The sequence below is a fragment of the Rousettus aegyptiacus genome, unplaced genomic scaffold (assembly GCF_014176215.1).
Source record: "Rousettus aegyptiacus isolate mRouAeg1 unplaced genomic scaffold, mRouAeg1.p scaffold_m13_p_5, whole genome shotgun sequence".
Taxonomy (NCBI): domain Eukaryota; kingdom Metazoa; phylum Chordata; class Mammalia; order Chiroptera; family Pteropodidae; genus Rousettus; species Rousettus aegyptiacus.
In genome coordinates, this window is record NW_023416308.1 from 41465937 (window position 1) to 41488245 (window position 22309).

At 38.2% G+C, this 22309-nt stretch overlaps 1 protein-coding gene across 4 annotated transcripts in view; it reads left to right on the top strand.

Annotated features, from left to right (window-relative positions):
- The first annotated feature begins 2022 nt into the window (after positions 1–2022).
- The window catches only part of SIK3 (SIK family kinase 3), a 212998-nt gene continuing 192711 nt past the window's right edge, over positions 2023–22309 (top strand). For 3 of the 4 annotated variants that reach the window (XM_036220935.1, XM_016134918.2, XM_036220937.1), the window contains exon 1: positions 2023–2311. In XM_036220935.1, coding sequence (XP_036076828.1) covers positions 2039–2311 — 273 coding nt within the window. In that variant the 5' untranslated portion in view covers positions 2023–2038. The remainder of the gene's footprint in view (positions 2312–22309) is intronic. The other variant, XM_036220936.1, reaches the window with a different exon arrangement.

The following is a 22309-nucleotide window of genomic DNA, read 5'->3' on the forward strand; positions in this document are numbered from 1 at the left end:
TTTCCCTCTGATGACCTTTGTTAATCAATCTCCTCCCCAGTTTTCTATGTTCTTCTCACCAAAGAGAACTAACTCTTCAGGGAGATCTCCAAGAAGTCTTTGTCAAGTCTTAATAGGACATACCACCTACTGGCCTCAATCCATATAGGCAGGGCACATAAATGACATACAGCATACACATTCTGGGCATTATTAGGTACAAGAATGATCTGCCTCTTCTCTTTGGAGGTTAGGCCAGTGCTCCATTTTCTGCTTTCTCCCCAGAGGCTTCTTTGTTTTTGACACCTTCCAGAGAGCAGCAGAAATTGTCATACTTGATGTTCAAATCATCTCTGTGAGTGGAGGAGAAGTTATAAAATTGCTATTAGAATGTTCTTTGTCCTTAGAGAGACCCTGGGACTCAGCACTGAAGTTAATGTGCAGTCTCTGATAGAGGCAGGTGAGTGGGGCCATGAGGTGGTAAGAGAGGCTGGCCACACTTCGTCATTTATCTGGGATTGACTAACCTTAATCAATGAAAAGATTTAAGTAGTGTAAGAAGACAAGGTCCACTTCATTGTTATCCTTATTTACTAGTAAAGAAGCCTATTAGTGTTAATTGCGTTGGCAATTTGGAACAGCCACCGGAGAATCGATCCAAGATAATTTCAGAATGACCTCTCTGTCCCATCCTAGTCCCAGCCATTGCTCATAGTCAGATGGGTGAATCAGGGTGCTTGTAAATTTCTTTTGGTCAGAGAGAGTAAACATGCACTCTCCTCACACATTTACAGTGCCCTGGGTATCAGTTTTTAATATCGTATGTACTGCTGTGATCTGACGCTATAGTTCTGCCATTGAGAGAGACAGAGATGTCGATGGATCAGGATTGAACTGAAGGAATACATTTTAACATTGAATGTTCACGAAATCCTCCCCTCCATCATCTTGTTATTGACAGCCCAAATATCTACCCCTCTATCCCTACCTAAAGCAGTTAAGTTAATCCATTTAATAAAGGGAGGGGGGAAAGAGGAGGGGGAAACTTGGGACCTAATGAAGGGCTCTGGAGGGTGGAGCATGACAGATAAGGGGTGGGGGTGGAGAGGAGAAAACGATAAATTTGATCACCTTCAGTGTCCTTGGAGAGGCACTAGTGAAGATGGAATTTTTTATTTTATTATTCACTTTTTTTTCCTTAACAGACCTTTTGTCTTTAACCGTGACGTGTGCACCACTGCTTCATCAGGGTTATACAAGTGACAGAAATAGGACAGTCATCTAGGTATAGAATTGTACAGAGACTGGGTGGGAGGAAGGAAAATGACGTACCTTTTCTGGTCCTCACCCACCCAATAATTGGAATGCGTGTTTGGGTTGGTTTCTCCACCCTCGAACACGCAAATTCTAATTTCCTCATTTCCCTATATTTGGTGACAATTAGATTGGTCGTACTGGTGAGTTTGCTTTTGTAAGAGGAAGGAATTTTACTGAAGAATTTCCCTCGCTATCAACTTGGTTACAGTTGCTTCAATGCTGTAGTTATTCCTGCCTTTGTGGCCTTAAGGGCTAAAGTGGGACAAGGCTGGTATTTTTGGTGATGAAGCAATATTTTGTTTCAAGGGAGGTTGGGTGATTGCTGAACTGGGACAGAGGTCACAGTAGGGGTCACTTTAGCAATTCCAGGGACGACTGGGAGCTGGCTTTAGGTCAGGCTTAAAGCACTCCCGACTCTGGAATGCTGCAGCGGTTTGGAACTGGCTAGTACACTTGCGGTGCCCACTGTCCCATCCCCAGAGGGGGGCACCCGGGAGCCAGCGCCAGAGAAACAGGGCCCACGCGGGAAGGTCGAGATCGCCAGTGAGGTCACGGTTGCCATGGCTCTAGGCAGTGACGCGCGTCGGCACGTGACGAGCGGTTGCCATGGCGCCGGGCCCCGGCGGCGCGGGCGCCCCGCCCCCGGAGTGACGTCCGCACGGCCCCCCCCTCCTTTTCCCGCCCCCCGCCCCCTCCCCGCTGCCGGCTCCCCGCGGCCACGGAGGTTTCACTGCACAACAAGATGGCGGCGGCGGCGGCGAGCGGAGCTGGCGGGGCTGCCGGGGCCGGAGCTGGGGGAGCCGGGCCGGCGGGCCGCCTGCTGCCTCCGCCCGCCCCGGGGCCCCCGGCCGCCCCCGCTGCTGTGTCCCCGGCGGCTGGCCCGCCGCGTCCCTCAGCCCCGGCCTCCCGCGGGCCAGTGCCTGCCCGCATCGGCTACTACGAGATCGACCGCACCATTGGCAAGGGCAACTTCGCTGTGGTCAAGCGGGCCACGCACCTCGTCACCAAGGCCAAGGTAGTGGCGTGGGGGGACCGGGCGGCTGCGGGGCTGCGCAGCCCGGGACCGTCCGTCCGAGTGTGGCGGGGGCAGGAGAGACCCGCGACACCGAGGCTGAGGGGTCGGCGCAGCGAACGGGGCTTGGGATATTGGAGAGCGTTGGGGACCGAGAAACGGATAGGGAGCTGTCGAGGGGAGTGAGGGGAGGGCAAGACGGTAGGGGACACCGGGGTACCCGTGAGAGGGAAACTCCACGGCAGAGGAGGTGCGGGCGGGGGTGGGGGGGCATTGAGTACCCAGACCTGGGGAACTGAGAAGCCGGAGATGGGGAGGGGGTTCCCAGCGCTGTACGGAGGGTAGCAGAAGAGATGATTGGAAAGAGGTTTGGAACTCTGGCGGAGCCAGGAGACTGTAAGCTAAGACTGGAACCAGCAATTAGGAAATCTTAAGGGAATGAGGGCAGGGACATAGGAAATGTGGACCAGCGGAATGGTGGAAGACAAGGGTAAACTGGTTGATGGGGATATGAAGAGAACAAGGACGGCTGGGGCATGTACTAGGGGTGTGTGGCGGGCGCAGAGTACTGGGAGATACAAGGGACCTGTATCTCCTGGTACCTTATGACAGATACCAATCATCATTTGATCGCCTAGGACTGATAGTGGGAATGGAAGCCTGAGGACAGAAAAGATCATTGAAGGAGGCGATGAAGAAAATAGGGAAATACTAGGGGAAATTACTTTGCTTTTTTGCAGGAAGGGGCTCAGGAAACAGAGTAGGGGCACCCAGGATTATGGTGGCACTAGGTAATCAAGGGTTAAACAATTTGGGAGGGCTGGATTGCTAGTTAGATTTAGTTGTTGGAGGGTCTGGAATTGTGAGCTTTATAGAACCCAGGGTGAGATTTCAGTGGTGAGGGGAAAGGGTGGTGAATGAGGGGGTATATGAAGAACCTGGACCCTGGAGGATTATACTCATTGGGCCTTTTGGTTCTCAAGGGATTTGTGGAGCTGTCTTAGTGAAATTGGCCAAGGTCAGTTAGGAAGCAGTATATGTATACATATAAAACTTTACATGTAAAATTCCTTTTTTGTGGAAATATGGGTAGCTCTTTCCTGTAGCCTTCATTGGGCATGTTGGAATCTAAGACATGAGGAAGAATTGTTTGGTTTTGATTGGACCCACAACGCCCATTTGTACTCCAGATTTCTTTCTTTGCTCAATCTCTCACTTGAATGAATACTTTCAGTGTAGTCATTCACTTTATTTAAAACTGCAGTTTGTGTTTCCTTTAACCTGACTAATGAAGAACCCTTATAACTGCTGCTGCTGCTTCCTACCAAAGCCACATCAATTCCCCTCACTTCCTCAGCCTAGGCTCTGGTTGTCATCACCCACCTTGTTTTTGCTTTTATGGCAACCACTTGTTTTCAGAAGCCAGTGACTTATCTAGACCTTCTCTCCTGCTCACTAACAACCTGAAGTTCCTTTTTCCCTCCTTTCTGTCAAAGACTACAAGGGGCTTTTACCAGAGTGGCAGGGAGGGTGGTTGTAGAAAATTGATTGGTCAGTTTCACTTCCTCTGGGGGGCCCCCTTCAGCCTTTCTGTCAGTTTCTATCAGAGGGCCTCAAGACTGCAGGTCTGAGCTGCAGGAGATACCAAAGTCCAAGGTTGCTTGATGATGTTATCCTCTGACCCTTAGGGGGAGTAGACTGAACCAAGAATATGGTGCATCTCTGACCCTCCTGAGTGTTTCCAGTTGTTTACTGTTAGTCAAGCCAAACTTATGTTTACACACAACTCTTATTGTTGGAGCCTTGATCCTTATTTTGTATTTTCTTTTTTGCCCCCCTCCGCCATACTTCTAAGTAATCACATTGCCCTTCTGTGATTATTTTGCTCTGACCTCTGGGGAATGGACTCCATGAACTTAATTGGTAGCCTGGTTTATGGTATCCATGACTTAAAGAATTTTGTATCTTCCAGCCCTTGGATACACCAAAATATTGATTAAAAAAAAATTTGTGACAGGGTCGAATGTTTTTGGAAATGTAATTGCAAACAGTTGATTCTTGGCTTTATATATTTAAGAAACATTTCTATCTTCGGTAGTCAGCAAAGCCAGTGGCTAATTATGGCTGGGCCGCCTGCTTTCTAATTTTCCTGTGTGTGTCTTAGTTTTTCTCTGAGGCCTTGGTATTCTTTAGGACTGCAGCATGTTAAGCATCGGCTTGTTTATAAGCGGGTGTCATTGTTTATGTTGGTTTTTATCTTTGATCATTTGTGGTGAGCAGTTATGCAATTCTTATGTATGGAAATATTCAAAATCTTGAATGAGACTGAATGGCTTGGACAGTGAGTTCAATGAGTTGCATGTGTGACAGGACCACACCAGGACTCATTTGTGTTTCTGTAGCAGTGTGCAATTTCCTAGTTACAGTTACAAGTGCCTTATCTTTTGCTGCTTAAATTACTCTGACGACAGAAGGAAGCTTAATTCACAAGGAGTTGTCATGTGCTCTGGGTGGACGATGAGCATATTTTGGCCTGCTCCATGCTTATCTGAATCTACTTTGGAAGGGTTTCTTAAATGCCGACAGCTTAGATGTGCCTAACAGCTGTTGACATACAGTATGATGGCCTATTAAAGCCACGGTTTAGTTACGTAAGGGCAAGGAAGGCGCCTAGGTACTAGCAGTTGCAGAAGCTGCTGTTTCTGTTACTCAGGTAGGTAGATTTTTCTTCCCATGCACTGCAGTGTTTATCTTACTTCTGCAGTCAGGTCACTTGGAATCAAAGAGAGCTATTTTGTTTTTCCATCTCTTTCTAGAATGTATTGTGTTTTTGTTTTGTCTCTTAGAGATATGTGATTTCTTCTTTTCCTTTTTCTCCCTATAGGCCACTGAATGGTCTGAGTTTTTCTTATAAGTATATATAACAATCAGACTCAGGTAATTCAGATGATATTTGTGTTGGCTGAAGGAGGTTAGGTAGTAGGTGTTTCTGAACATCACAGAGATATTTATGACCACTTTTTCTTATATACACTGCCCATTCCAAGGACTAAGAGGCTGAAGTAAACTTCATGTATTCACTAGGCTACTGCACTCCGTCCAACAATAAGTGGTGAAGCTGACCCTTTCCCAGATTCTGTTAACTCTCAAACCTCCTAGAGAAGGACTCTGAGATGAATTAAATCAGTAGAGAAAAGGAAATATTTTCCTATTTGGTTGTTGGTGCCTTTTGTAGCACGACATTCACGAGCTCAGAGTTAATGTTGGCAGTACTGCAGTGCTTAGAGCATCACTGCAGACCAGTAACGGTAGAGAATATTCATCTCTGACATACTTTGGTCAGCAGCTCACCCTGGCTGTCTTTGTCCTACCATCTTTTATTTTATTTTATTTTTTCCAGAGAAGCCTTAGCCTGAGATTCTTTGATTCTATTCTTTTGGTAGGATGCTGTGAAGTAGTAAAGAGTTTAAAAAGAAGATTTTCTGCTTTCAGTTGCTTATAGTCTGTTGCTTGTGCCTAATTATACTTTCACTGGTTAGATGAATGGGAATAAAGAGTATATATATATTTGTATGTATTTTATTTAGTATACATGACTATAAAAGCCATTGGTCAAATACTTTTAATGTGTATTTCAACAAGTACATATCACTTGCCCACTACTGGTTTGCGGAAAGAGTTTGAGCTTTGGATAAGGTTACCTGGGTTTGGATCTTCTGCTGTTTAATAGCTGAGTGATCTTGAGTAAATTATTTAACTTCTCTGTGCTTGGATTTCCTCTCATGTAAAATGAGATTACAATAATATTTACCTCCCAAGTTTGGGTATTATGAAGATTAAATCACATATGTCGTCATCGTCGTCGTCATCGTCGTGTCGTCATCATCATCATCAGATGCTGTAGTAACAAAGAGAAAGACATAGGCCCCTCTTTTGGCTTTTCACCCCTTTGGAACAATTCATGAATGCACATGCCATTAGTTTTGCGTAGATTGATGTCGTCCTGATGATAGGCTTTCAGGGGAAAAAAAAGTAGCTTGCTTTCATGTTAGGTGCCACTTTGAGAGAGTTAGGTTTAACTCCTGTGGATTATGGGCTAATTTCATGAAATTGGCATTTTAAAACATAATTTCCCATTAGTTAAACTTTTTAAATATTTATGACACCTGCCTAATGAAAACTGTGACTAATGCTGGCTTTTATTTGGGCTGGGCTATTTTGAATATTCTATGTATTTGTGTAACTACTCTTTGTCATATTGCTGATGGAATAGAGTTTGTTTGAGTGTAGTCTACTCTTCAGAGATTTATTTACTTAAATTTGGTAGAGAATAAGAAGAAATATTCTTACAAGACTTAAGAACACATTTTGGGTGCTACTTAGAAGGCCAAAGTCAGTATTCTTAACTTTAGATATTACACAGAGAAAACATTTTGCCCATGACCTTATTCCAGATATTGATCACATCTGTGGTCACATCTGTGGGCTGTATGGTTTAGTGCAAACTCATTTCCATGAGGAGAACTCAAAATAGGCTAATAATATTTTTACTGCTAAAGAAGAGTTTAACGAAGCAAATGAAGTGATGCTTGTTCTCATTAGAAGGCTGAAAACAAAATTCATCCATAAGTAGAAAAGAGAATTATGTCAACAAGAAGTTGAAATCAAGATTTACATTATTCCATTTGAGGAGGATAGTTCCACCCCTAGATAATCTAGAAATGCCTATTGAAAGATGACTAACTTCATTTTGATACGAATGATACTTCCTGATGGGGTTCCTGATTTTGTTGAAACTTTGTAAAGCGCTAATATTCATTTGGACTCATTCCTCCAGAATCAGAATACCCGTATTCCACTTTCACCATCAGAGCTGTTTATTTTAACATTCTAACTTTGGTGCCAGCTCCCTAGAAAGTCATAGATCTGGCTCAAGCCAGAGGTGCCCAGACTAGTTATATCTGTGCCAGAAGTGCTGTTTTCATTTTCCAGGCATCAATCTGGCTAATGTTTTCTAGTTCACAGCACGAAAGAGAACAAAATGGATGTTGAAAATAGAAAAATCCTCTCTCTTCACCAGAGCCTCCATAATTCTAAAAAACACTTAAAACATCTCTGCATAGAGATGGAATCCTTCTCATATCCATTCATTCATTCAACATATTATTGAATCCAAATTTTGTGTTAGTTTCTTTTCTTGGGCTCCTTCTTACACAGATAAACAAGAGAGATTAAAAGCTCTGGCCTTATTGGAGCTTACTTTCTAATGGAAGGAGACAGATAAAGAACATGTAAACAAATAAGTAACTTCATATAGCCATGAATACTATTAAGAAAATAAACGGGCTAGAGAATGCCTGAGATAAAATGCTGCTTCAGATAGAGTGGTCAGGGAAGGCATTTCCAAGGTGGTGATAGTTGAGTCAACACCTGAGTGGTGAGAAAGAGCCAGCCTGAGAAGATTTGGAAAACAGAATAGTCAATGAAGAAGGAATTGCAAGTGCAAATGTCTTGGGGTAGAAAAGGGCTTGCTTTATCCAAAGATTAGAGCCAATATCATGGTGTCTGGAACTTAGAGAACAAGGGGGAGGATGGTAAAGGATGAAGTCAGAAAGGTAGATAGGGGCCAGATCATATAGGTTTATAGGCCATTTTATGGAATTGGCTATGAAACAGGGCATTGACATCAGATAATAATCAAAGCAGAGCATCGACATCATCTGATTTGTTTTTAAAAACGTATGCTGGTTATTTTATGGTTAAGGGTTAAAAAGCTTTTTCTGATGTTTTTCTTCAGATAGGGGAGGTCAATTTTAACAGCTTGGTATTCTTTCACACTCTAAGTGAATGGCGTACGTTTTGCTCATAGATTAAACATCAGCCAACAAATATGTGCTGTTTAGGGGCACAAAAAGATCTTACAGACCTTCTATTTCAACATTTTCTTTTTCAGAGTCTAGGACTTAACAGAATTTCGAATTTCAGGGTTTTAGGGTTATTAAAGTAGTTTAGACCAATTATCTATTAGATTCACAGTTCCCTTTAGTATCTTACCCCCACCTTTCCATTTCTCAGAATCCAATAGCTAGTTAGTAGGGGAGCTGGAATTAGAATCTAGGCATTTCTCCTGGTTAACTACTCTGACTCCTCCAGTCATAGAAAACATTGCCCTTGTCCTCTGAACACTTGATCTTGTATTAGAGAAACAAAACATACCTACTAATTAAAACCTAAGATATTTATTGTCTCTATTAAAGCAAACTCCAAAAGCGAGATGTCATGGTGATAGGAAAAACTTCCAAGTAGGGGACTAGTATATAGCAACACTGTATTTTACCTGTCCTTTGGCATTATTTCACTCTGCCACCCCTGCCACTTATGAGCAGTTCTCCATGGATTCATTGCTTTGCTTTTAAATCTCCTACTCAAATACCCCTTGGTGCCCCCTTGACATGACAGGTGTCAAAAAGCCTTTCAAAATACTAAGGAAGTAAAAAAGGAAAGAGATGCAGAAAAGGCAATGACCATAAACACAGTCTGCCTTATATAGTTTTGCCACTAAATCTAGCTTACTCCCAACGAATATGAGTAATTATACTTTTGCTCTGTTGGGCTGGTCTGGTCCGTCTTTGAAAGTACTTTTCTTAGATGGATTCCTCACTTACCAGATCACTACCAGTTTCCAAGGGATGGTGCCATCTTATAACTCATTAAGAGAATTGGTCACCAAGACACTGGGAGGGCCAAGAGAACCACTTATCTAGGGCTTCTCTTATGTAGTTCTAGTTTCTGGTCTAAAAGCTATACTTGTTCCTCAGGTGAATGACCTCACCTATCAGGTGAGTCCTTGCCCCCTTCTAACAGTGAGTAGTTTAGTCCCTTCTGGTATAATACATAAAACAGGACAGTCATGTTTTCCTGTGGATGACTGATAACGTCTGGAAGATGAAAATTATATACATTCTTGTGGGCTTTTGTCCTAATATAGTACATAATTGTTAAATAAGAGGCCAAGACAGTCTTTGGGAAGCCTCAGCAGTATTGGATGAATTAGCTTGAAAGGGCTTCTTTTGGATCTGTTCACAATAAAGTTCCATCAGTTAGTACAGAACTGTTGGATGAGCTATCGTGAAGTTATGTTAGGAACATATTTCTGTTTAGGTGTGCGATCCACTGTAGACAAGGAGTCTCTGGCCACTGAATAGTATTTTGTCTTAGAATTTAGGTTGTCAAGTAGGAACGAGACTGAACACTTAGCCTCATTTCCTGGAAGCTAAAAAGGAAGGAGAAGCAAACCCATCGCCTGTTGAAGCTTGTCTGTGTTAGGCAGGCCTCATTCAGTGGATACTTGGGGGTAGTTATTTTAAACTATGTTTAAGTTTTCATTAGGAAATTCTGAGAAATTATCAAATTTCTGCCTAGTTTCATCTCTAGAACATGCTTACTAGGAGTATGCTTTACTTCTCAATGCCTCCTCCAGAAGAATTGAATGTGAAAATTTAGGTTGGCTAACCACACTAATTGAGACTGAAATTTTTGAAGAAGAATTTTTTTATTCATTCCAACCACCATCCACCTGTCCAATAAAATTCTCAAAAAATATTTATCAAAAACGAGGAATTGAATTCACAAAGTACAGATTTGTATATAGTGAAATTAAGTCTGCCCGCCACCCTAATACCTCAGCCACACAGTGTTTTAGTCCATTTCACAGATACTTATTTAGGGCTTCCTCTGTATTAGTCCAAATACTAGATGCTGCTTATTTTCTGGCAGTGCTTTGACATGCTTGAAATTTCTAAACATCATTTTATTTAAAAAAAAAAAAAAAAAGTAAATACCTAACTTTTAGTACTTGTTAGGAGGCACAGTGTGATAAATTAGTGTAAGCTTCATGAGGGTGGGATTTTAATCTGTTGTCGGATGCCGTGTTCCTGGTAGTGCCTACTACAATGCCTGTAAATATTTATTTAGTGAATGAATACAAGGATAAAAAAATGGGAGCTGGGTTTGTTTTTATACTCATAACACATCTTAGAATTTTACTATTGAAATTTCCTGTCTTCAGTTAGGATGTTAAAGAAGAGTGATTTTGTATATTTATCTCACAAATCTTTAGCTAAGGAGATTTCACAACATTTTTGGGCAAGTAATTTATTTTTGGCATATCTCAAACTTTTATTATTAAGAAGTTCAGTATATCTAAGTAAACCCTGCAATTTAAATTCAAGTCCCTTTTAAAATAGAAGGTTCTTTCATATCCAGGCTCCCAGGGGGTTATTCCTTGAGGAGACCCCATGGGTGTAGTCAACCAATGCCTCCTTTTCCCTCTTCTGCTTGGAGCCTCTCTTCCTTTACAGAGCTACCAAACTGTCTTGGGCTGCTGGCACTTCCTGAAATAACTTCAGATTATTTGTTGAGTTACTTCTTTTTCTGTTCTTTGTACTAAGTGAGCTGATTTAAAACAAAAGATAACTCTTTTGTCACTGGCCTTTAATTTTAATGGGTTACTTTTCATGGTTCTTACTTTTAATGAATTAATTCAGCTAGTTTTTGTTGTATCATCTGTGTGCGAAAAGTAGCAATTAACGGTACTAGAAGACAAGACTATAGGTTTTATTTTGTCTGGGTAAAGAAAGAATTAATTTAAAGGAGCAGTTGATACTTATAGTGAACCTGATAGAGGAAGACAGGTATTAAGCATAATTTTCTTTCTTCTAGCCAATTGTTCACTATTACTGGTTCTCTTCTACTACTTGCCCTGCTTGTTTTCTAATTATAAAAGTAATTTGTGCTTATAGAAGAAATTTGGGAAAACTATAAATTTTGGAAAATTATAAAGAAGCAGAAGGAAAAATTCGCCTATAATTCTGCTACCCAGAGACAAGCAACAGTTGTTTATACTGTAAAATACATAATTGAGATTTACTATTGATATACTATTTCATTCCCTTTTCCTCCTTAACATTCATTAAAAACTTTTCCCCATCATTAGAAACTATTTGTAAACATCAGTTTTAGTAGCTATGCACTTTTCCATTATATTACTCCTGTTACTTTTCAAAGCTTTAAAAAAATAATTTAAGGTTCTTTCCAGTTTTTCAGTTACAAATTTGCTGTGATGACCATTTTTGTGTACAAATCTTTGATGCATTTTTTCATTTTTTTGCTCATAATAGATTGTTGGAAGTGAAATTACTGGGCTGAGGATACACATGTTTTCAAGGCACCTAATACATATATTGCCATGTTGCTTTTCAGAAGAAGGTTGTGCCAGCCAGGGTTAGCTTTCCCAGCAGTGTATGAGACGGCCTTTCTTTATTGTCTCCCCTTCTGCCTTTCTTGGCTTGGGAGCCTAGGGCTTTTAAGTCTCTGCCGTACCTTTAAACCTAAGGTGTGATAAAGGACAGGGCAAAAGAGGTTAGAGCAGCTCCTGGAGGAGGAAGAAAACTAAGAAAGAAAAGTGTGAATCAAACCTTTCGATTTTTTTTTTTTATGACTCATCATTCTTTACTGATCTTTCACAAAGAGACAGAAGCTTAAATTGGAGAAATTGCTGAAGGAAAAAAGAAAGGGTAACAAGAAATAGACTTGGATTACCTGAACCCTTGATTCTTAAATAACCATTCCTGGTAAACCTGAGTGAGATTTTAAGAGATTGATGAAGTTTATAAATTACTCCTCCCTCTTTTGAATGGTGAAAAGATGGCAAAGGAGACCGTAAGTGACATGATCATGTGAATAAATATGGCAATGCAGCAGCCCTATTTGTGTTTGGATTTGCCTTATGCACTGTATGAGTTACTTACAAGATTTTCAAAGGCAATTGGGTTGTATGGGCGTATTGTTCTTAGGATGTTCTTGGGTGACCACTATTGCATTTAGAGGATCTGACGGTATGTTCTTTTCCTTTACCTTCAATAGGAGGCCTCTTATACAATAAGTTTGGGTTATGATTTGCTTAGTTAATTGTGGGAAAAAAACAAATGAAGCAGTGAAGTCAGAAATAGTAATGCATATATACTTTTACTATTTTATTTTAATTAAAAAATAGGCATTTGTTCATAATCTATTTGTAAAAGTGTTTATTATGGAAAATTTCAAACATTAAACAAAAGTAGAGAAAATAGTATAATGAACCCCCATGGACCTATCACCCAGTTTAAGCCATTATAACTCATGAACAATTTTTCATCTATCCCCTTCTGTTTCTCTTTTCTCCCTAGTTTATTTTGAAGGAAATCCCAGAATCCTATCATTTTGTTCGCAATTATTATGTATCTCTAAATAGACAAGGATTCTTTTACAAAAAAACATAACCACAGTATCATTATCCTACCTCAACAATTAACATATTTCCTTAATTTCATTAAATGTCAATTCAGTGTTAAAATTTGATTGTCATATATACGTATCTTTTTTTTTTAAATCAGTTATTTGTTTGAATCAGGATCTAAATAAAGTTCATACATTATAATTGATTGATGTCCTGTGAGTTTTTTTGTTTGTTAGTTTTACTCTCTAGGTTTCTTCTGCTTCTCTTTTTCTTTGCAGGTCTTTTAAGAAACACATTCATTAATCTTTTGATGTAGGGCCAAGGCCTTTCTTTGTATATTGATGCTCTGATTGGTGTTCCTTCATCTTGTTTGCGTTAAACATACCCATAGTTCATTATCTATGATTTCCAGTTTCGATTTGCTTTTATAAAGTAATATGAGTACAGATCCTCCTTGAATTGTATGAGTCCCCCAATCCTCATTCTTTTACACTTATTGAAATCTAATTTGGCTTTATCAAGTTTTTTAAAGCATTTAACCTGCTTTTCATAGAAACATGTCTTTCTGTTCTTTCTGATTTTTTTTTATTAGTTTACATATCTAATCAATTATATAGTTGTAATGATAAGAGCAACTGGTATAAATAGACTTGGGAAAAAAGCAATTCTTCGTAAGCATGCAACTTAATGGGTGGCAGGAGAAATATCTAGGAGTAAGAGAGTAGCCGTAATTGTGGCCAGTTTGCATACTGGGAGCACCAGTTGTTTTACAGAGAGAAGGTGCGGGGGGGGGGGGGGACATTGATTATTTTGGTTGACTTGAGGTGGGTTAGAGAGTTTCTACATTAATTCAAAATTATAAATAAGCCAAAGTTGTTAGAAATTTGAGGACAAGATATTTTATAGACTCCTTTATTAGTTGTATATACTTTAGGGTGGTATTTCGTCCACTATGTTAGAGTTCGCATGAATTGAACTGAATTTGATAACGGGCCAGTGATGTTAAAAATTCGATGAGGGAACAGCCAAAACTCTCTGGTTTAAAAAGTTTGTATCTGCATATGGCCAGTGTAGTGTTCCATGGAACTAGTTGACATTTTCATGTAGTAAGTTGTTTTCTGTTCCTGGCAAAAGATATCTTTGTTCATATGCCACAAGAAACAGAATTGTTTTTATTGTGGAAGGAGGGAGCAGAGCTGTGTGTTCCTTAGGATCAGTTGGGTACCTGCAGAATTTCTTCATTCTTTCTGCTTCCTGCCTCTGGTTGTCCTTTCCGTCTGTCAAAATGTTCTAATGTTGCATAACCAGTGTTCTGACAATAGATGTTTTTTTAGTAGTTCATTTTTAAAACTTTCGAAATAATGTACTTAATGATTGAATGCTCTTGGCTTACTTTCTATTTCTACATCAACAGCGATATTGTTATTTTAGTCAAATGGAGCAGTTGTATTCCAGCAATGGTCTTTGTGTCCAAGTCAGCTGTAGAGACACCTCTTTCCTTTATTATACCTAAGTATCTTATATGTGCATAGTAATAATTCTGGGAGATAATTAAATCTTGGGGTGACACTTTTGGATCTCTTAAAGGGAGTTTACAATCCTCAAGAATGAAATAACTTGTTTGAAGCAAGTTACTTAGTGGCCTCTTTGACATTTGCAGAAGAGTGGCCAGAGAGTTCAGCCTGCTGTCCCTTCTGATCTCATTTTCCTTCTTCCTTTTCAGTCAGCAGCTGCATCCAGTGCCCTGCTCTAATTGAGCTCTTAGTAAAAGGGGCACTGTTATAGGAGTCATAACCTCTTATATCAATGCCGTTAAGAGTTTTTAGGCCAAGAATCTATTTTGGAGTTACATTAAATTTTGAAAACCACATTTCAGTTGTGTTATCTAAATTTCTCTTCCTTTTCTTATGCTAGTGCCATTGTTTTATGCTTTTCCAGTTCTTTGGCGAAACTTTTTTGGCCCATCAAAATTGCCTGATGCATTCTGTAATGAACTGAGCATTGGTATAGGAGTCAGGTCACATGTTTCCAGTTTCATTTTTTACTAGCCTGGCAATTTTCCTTGGGCAAATCATTTAACCTCATGGAACTTCCAGTTTCTTTTTAATTTATAGATATTTTTCATCAGCTTTATTGAGATTTAATTCATATACCATACAATTCACCTAATTCAGTATTTTCAGTATATTCATGGAGTTGTATAGTCACCACCACAGTCAATTTTACAACATTTTCATTCCCCTTCAAATAAATGGTGTACCCATTAGGAGTCACTGTCCCTTTCTTCAGCCTCCTTCTCAGTCCTAAGGAACCACACTAATCAGTCTCTATGGATTTGCCTATTTTGGACATTTTGTATAAATGGATTATAAAATATATGGCCTTTTGTGTCTGGCTTCTTTAACTTAGCATAACGTCTTCATGGTTCATCTGTGTTGTAGCATATGTTAGAAATTCATTCCTTTTTATGACTGAATAGCATTCCATTGTGTGGATATATTGCATTTGTTTATCCACTCATGAATCGGTCAGTGGACTTTTGCATTGTTTCCGCTTTTTGGCTATTATGAACAATGCCATTATGAACATTTATGTACAAGCCTTTGTATGGATGTATGTTTTCATTTATCTTAAGTATTTATTTACCAAGGAGTAGAATTGCTGGATCATACAGTAACTTCATGTTTAACTGTTTAAGGAATTGCCAAACTGTTTTTCATAATGGCTGTACCAAGTTACATTCCCACTAGTAATGTATTAGGATTTCTGTTTTTCCACATCTTCGCCAAAACTTGTACTTTCTTTTTGATCTAGCCATGCAGGTGGATATGAAATGGTATCTCATTGTAGTTTTAATTTGCATTTTCCTAATGGTTAATATCATTGAGCATCTTTTCATGTATTAATTGAGCATTTGTAGATCTTTGGAGAGTGTCTATTTAGATTTTTTGGGGGCCCATTTTTTAGTTGGGTTACTTGTCTTTATCATTGTTATAAGAATTCTTTGTATTCTGGATACAAGTCTTTTATCAGATATATGATTTACAAATATTTTCTCCTATTTTGTTGATTATCTTTTCACTTTTGTGATGGTTTTGTTTATAGCACAAAAGGTTTTAATTTTGATTTCCTAGTTCTTTTTAATTTGTATAGTTATTCTAACTCTGAAATTATATGTTGTATTGTGAATATTTTCTTCTGTACTCATTCTGTATCTTTCTCCCATTTTCAGATAGTTCTCCCTTTCCAGCTCATTTTATAGCATCAAAGTCTCTTTTAAAACATCTGTCAGTATATCTATCTGTCTGATACATATGTTATAAAGTAATCAAACTACGAAATATGTAACATAGAAAGTGAAAGTTCCTTCTCTCCAGAGAACTTTGTTAACATTTTGTAACCCAATTTTTTTTCCTACTCATGTATTAACAATATGTTTTTTGTTGAAAAGACACCACACCACACATCTACTTTGCTTCTTGTTTTGAATTTAATAATATACCTCCAACATTTCAGTACATTTTGCCCTAGTCTTAATCTTTTTAATGGCTGTAGAGTATTTTAGTTTATGGATATAATTATTTAATTTGTACCCTACTGATAGATTTTAGGGTTGTTTCCAGCTTTTTTTAAAATTACAAAGTACATGTCAATGTTTCCTCACATTTATATTTGCAGATTTGTGCTAGTGTTTCTTTTCTATTCCATTTGCTATTGCACTATTTACTATTCAAAAGACTCTTAAGTCTCAGACATAATTTAATTTTTTTAAATACTAGGGTTTTATTAGGTCCAATCTAGAGTAAATTTCCCAAAAGTTATGTATTCTTTTTTATTATGATATATACAACATTAGTATCTTCTTTTGAAACTAGGTTCTTCATTTTATCAGTAATTTAATATCATAATTCACTAGAAGTAGAATGTCTGAGACAAAGTATGAATGCTTAAAATTTTATAAATGTTGCCAAATTGCTCTTTAAGAAAGGCCTGGCTAGTTCACTTAAGAGTGTATGTGAGGGATATTTTTGTTCTCATTAACACTGGCAATCAGCCATCTTTTTAGGAAGTTAATCTGACAGGTAAAAAAAATGTTATCTTACTTTGTAGTTATTTGTTACTGAATTTGAGTATCATTTAATTTGCTGACTATTTGTATTTTTTCTTGGAATCATCCTTTGTCCCCTTTTCTATTGGGCTTTTTGACTTTTTTTTTTCATTAATGTGTAATAGCTTTTTGAGTATTAGGGAGATTAGTCATCCCTTAAAACACTGCAGATATGCTTCTGTTTGTTTTTTAATGTGTGTGTATTTTTTTAGAAAATATAAAAGTTAAACATTTAGGTCGTCAAAAAAATTTTTTTTTTACTTTATGGCTTCTTGTTTTCCTTCCTCATTCTAATCTTATAAACATGTTTACCCATGTTTTCTTCAAGTAATTTTATGGTTTTGTTTTTAAATTTAGGCATTTGCTCATGTAGAATGCATTTTGGTTTAAATTATATGAGAAAGGGATCAGTTGTGAAATTTATTGGAGTTGTAATTTTACATTTACTTTTGTGGTTATCAGTGGCTTTCTCCTACCACTTTATGCTCCATGAGGGCAACAGATTGTGTAATTTTTCCCCCCTTGTTCTTATTTTCATTGTCTGGCACAGTGGTTACCTTAGATTAGGCCCTTCATTTATTGAATGAATCTGTCATCTTCTCCAGCTGTCTAGCTTGATGTCCCCGTACAATTTATTGAATAATCCATCTTTTCTCTCCTAATTTAGAAAGCTGCTTTATCTACAAAATCTCTAGATAGTTGGGTACATTTTTGAACTTTTTTTATTCATTGATTGTACTGTCTTTACTTACTTTGATACTATACAGCTTTAATTATTTTAGGTTTATACTGCTTAAGGTGTAACTGGAAGGCCAGCCTCAGACATTCTTAAATAAATTATACCAGTTTGGGAAGTATTGTAATCTCCTTTAGTAAAACTTCTTGCTACCCCTTAGACAACACTCGTTTAACTTACTGATTAAACATTTAATCCATGTTGAGAGGCAGCCTGCAAAATAGAAATGATTTTGAAGTGTTACTTACTGAAGAGCTTTTCTAGGATGTGACATACTTAGTTCTGGCTTGACATTCTAAGTGTTTTTACAAACTCGTTTTATGATCTCAGGTATCTTTAGAAAAACATTTTTCTCACTATCTTTTAATGCAGAATACACAGAGCGGGGTAGATGGCAGAAAAGGCGTCAAGAAATTGTGTTCGCACCCAGCCAATGTCAAAGCAGATAGTAGAAAAGATATTACTTAAAAGTGGTGTACAGGATTCAGTTTAGTAACCTTAATTTCTCACCCTGTGCATGCATGTTTCCTTCCTGCGACATGCAATATTAGGTCAAGTCATTGCATGTGACTTGGGTGAAGTTCAGTAACATTGCTAAATAATAATTTTCTTTCTCTTTAATGCAGCCTCTTTTTCTCTCCACAACATTATACATTCTTATAGTCTTAAATAGGCATTCTTTTGGGATTTTCTGTCAGGTCTTTCTTATGCAAAAACCAATTTAGGGTCTTGTGTGAGTATAAAAGAAGTTTAGAGTGGAGATATTTAATATCTGAGGAACAGAGCTGATGAGGCAAAGCAGTCTGACTTTTTGTGATAAAATCCTTGCTTTTCAATTGAAACATTATTCTAGAGTATTTCAACGAAACTCTTAATTGTAAATAATGCTAATTTACAAGTATATTTTCAGGTGATTACCCACTTGCATTTTTAAACCAAGCAACTTTGTCAAGCTCTTTTAGGGTTTTCCTTAATAAGCCTCCCCATGGATTTTATAACTATTAAAGTAGAAAAATACTCAGATAGGTTTTTTGGGGGGACCCTTAGTCTCCACCCTGGAGTTAAGTACTACTGGAAATAACTGTGGAATAAAGGGTTTTTGTGTAGTAGGTCTAGCTGACTTATACGATTCTTCCTCTTGCAAGATTTCTGTTGGTGGAAAATGAGCTTACAAGAAAACTTTTATTTGTAGTCTATTTCTCAAAGCTAGTTTTAACTGAGAGATTTTTTTAGGCTGTTAACTGTCCCAGCACACCAGTAAGCAGCTTGTTAGTAGATGTTATCTCATGTTGATTAGTTACTCTTGAGATTTTTCTGTGCTTGCAAAACACCTGTCTGCATTTGAGCTTGGCTAGGTGGTTGGCTTTTGTGTTTGAAGATTTGTTGCAAAGAAAGCAGGTAGCTATTGGAAAAAGAAAAGGGAACAGGAGTCAGCAAATTTCTATATGCTTTCATTGAAGAGATTTCCCAATTAGAAATCTTTTGTACGTTTGACCTTTTTGCACTAAAGTAACCCGGCATTTCATTATGTATTCCATTGAGGTTTTGGAGCTCTGTGCCAGAAAGCAAGAACCAAGGTTGAATGTGAAAGGAATATTCAGAGGATGAAGCTCATAGTCAACAAAGTGCGCCTTCATAGGCCAGGTCCAAAAATAACCTGTTTGCCACAGGAGAGGAAGAATGGAAGTAGCACTTGCTGCTGTTTTGAGCAGTCTTTTGGGTCCTGTTCTGTCATTCCAGCATGATTACAATCATGTATGTTTAAGGCCATATCATTTAAAATGTAGGTTTGGGAGAATGTTGTCTTGGTAAATTTAACTTAACCCCGTGGAAGAGTTATTTTTCAAGGCTCCGAAAGGGTACTTTTCTGGCAGATTGGAGGAAGTTAACACACTCTTCTCTAGAAATGGAATGATCTGCATTATAGCTATCTGATTGCTGAAACTCAAATTAGTGCTTTGCTTGGGTCCTGCGGTACATCTTGGGCAATTTAGAGGCAGAACTGTCTTTGGTTCAAAAAGTTGGCATTGGAGTGGATCCCTGACCAGTCCTGGAGGCAGGAAATGTTATGGTTCAGAGGGCCTTTCTAAAGGCTTGTAATACAACAAATAACATTGAGTGTGAAATGCATAGTGCATAGACACAAATAGCAAGTCAGGAAGTTTGACTAGAAGGAATAAATTAACTCTAGTCACTTGATGGAATGAGATCATGGAAGGGAACATAATTTGTTTTATTTAGGTGGTGATAATTGTTGATGTTGAGGCTGGCCAAGGAAGTGAGTTGTCACATATGCTGTCATCCTCATTAATGGGTTCATTTTATTTCTATGGTTATAGATGTATGAAGATATGATTTTTTTTTTCTATCCATCTAAGGGACTAGGATTTCAAAATCTTAAAAGCTACAAAAGAGTGAAATACAGAAAAAACTTTACTGCCCGCACATACCACAGACATATAGATTCTCTTCCCACAAGCAGTTGGTATTATGAGTGTCTTATATGTCCTGAAATAGTTTATGTGTATACAAGAAAATGTGTATATCTGTTTATTATACACTCTCTTTTAAAATGAATTGTAGTAAATTCAACACACCAGTCTGCATCTTTTATCACTGTTATATCTTGAGGATTATTTCACATAACCATAGATGGAACTAATTTAAAAAAATGCCATACAGTATTCCCATGAAAGAATGGATCATATTTTTATAAATTAATGCCCTTATGGATGGCTATTTGATTATTTTCAATCTTTTGCTAATATAAATAATGCTAGAGGATTTAAAAAATATGTTAGGGCTTTATATTCACAAGTAAATGCCATAAATGCCAAGCAATAGTAGAAATTTTGGTATAGTTATGAGAATATCTTAGATCTGTATAATATCCTTGCAAATGTCTTATTTGAACCTTACTGCAGTCTTGTAGGGTAAGCACAGCATTTTGCCCTTCAGAACTAGATTGAGTGGCAGAGGTATAGGCAGAAGAATCAAGACTTCTAACTCCTATTTCAGTATCTTTACACTTTACCCAAAATGCAGATACTTTTGTGGGGATGTACGGAAGTGGTGGTGGGAAAATAAGATGAAGTAAACCTGAGTGAGGCAAGCTTGAGAGAGAGGATCCTATTTGCCAGGGTAGAGAAGATCTGGCAGCCAGTCTGTGACAGAGACATAAAGGCAAATAGGCACTGGCAGAGCGTTGTGGTTTGACTGCCTTCTTGGAGTACAGTGGTATGGCTAGCCAAAACGTGGTGGTTCTTGAGAAACTAGAAACTTTTAGAGTTCCCTACAATAGACTAGGGACAAAACAGTATTTAAGATCTGTTAAGGGAATATGTTTAGCCTAGGCCATAAAACAGAAACAGGTAATAGTGAAAACACTGGATTTTCTAGAGGCCCCAGAGTCAGCATGCTAATGACAAAGATATGGCTGTGATGTTAATTTTGGCCTTAAGACTGGGTATTGGGAGAGGGCCTTCTTCCTCTAGAGACCTGGTAAAACTATAAAAGAATAGATAGGTAAGTCATATCACAACCAGATTAGAGAGAATGAGGCTGATTCACGCTTTCTTTAGATAGTTAACACTGTTTGGAAACCTGAATATAGACCTGGTTATCAGTTTTCCATCATAATTACCATGTGCAAGCACCTACTACGTTTTGGATATTTTGTATAATTTATGCTAACTGTGCAACAACTTTTAAATTATATGTTATACCTAGTTTCTGTCGAGGAAACTGAAGTTCAGTTAGGCAACTTGTTCAAGATCATAAACCCTTAAGTGATAGGGCTGAAATTTATAAGTAGGTCAGTATGACTGCAAGGCTCTTGTTTTTTCCCCATACCAAGTGTTAAGCACCAAAATTGAACAGTAGAATTCTAAATAACCACTGTCCTTATAACAGTGTTAATATGTAACCAGATAACTTATCTGTTACAGGTGATTTGGGCTGAAAGGTTAGAGGAATGCTAAGGAAAATGACCATTGGAAATGCTAAGAGCTAGCCAAACCCACTCTGAATATGCATATAATTTAAATTAAAGTAATGCATTTGCCATGCATATTTAGCTTTAAGATAAATTCTCTAATGTCCCCTTCCCCCATTAGATTGCAGTTCCTAAAGTCCTTCTGTATAAAGACTATATAGCTGCCACTGAAGATCGTAGCTGGTGATAGCCAGAACCTGGAACTTTTTTGAGGGGAATGTCTGGTGAATTCATATTTGCTTAGATCACCAGAATCATTAATTCTGTTCTCATTTTGAAGTTGGAGGAGGTAAGAATCTCCTTGACTTAAGAAATTTTGCTCTATAAACTTTAGACCCAAATAAATTTTATTACCCCCAATCCTTTAAAATTATCTTTCAGAATATTGGAGAATACTTAATTGGATAATGCTTTTGACGTACTTCCAATGACCACTGTAGGGGGGTGCTAATATGGGTGGTTGACATTTTGGTGAGATGATCACTTGGAAGCTGTGATTCAGCATTAGTCACTGTCTTTTCAGCTAAGTTATATGCATCCATCTCTTGCCTTAATTGTGGTCTCAGGCATTTGATTATACAACTACGAACTATACTTCTGTGATAACCCAGTCACATTTCTAGGTAGTAAAAATATTCAGGGGAAAAAAATCATTCATCTGTATTAGTGGTATTAGTTCTCCTCTGGAGGAAAGTTAACATGCTTTCTAGGTTATGCCCAATAACATTACAAAAGTGAATGACGATCTTAGGAAAAATGGTCACATTATAATTTTAGTTAGTATTCTAAAAAGTGGAAATGCAACAGAATGTGCTTTCTAGACATACTCATTTTAGTATTTAGTATGGGATCAGCTTTATATTTCTTTTGGCTGACCTAAAAGCATG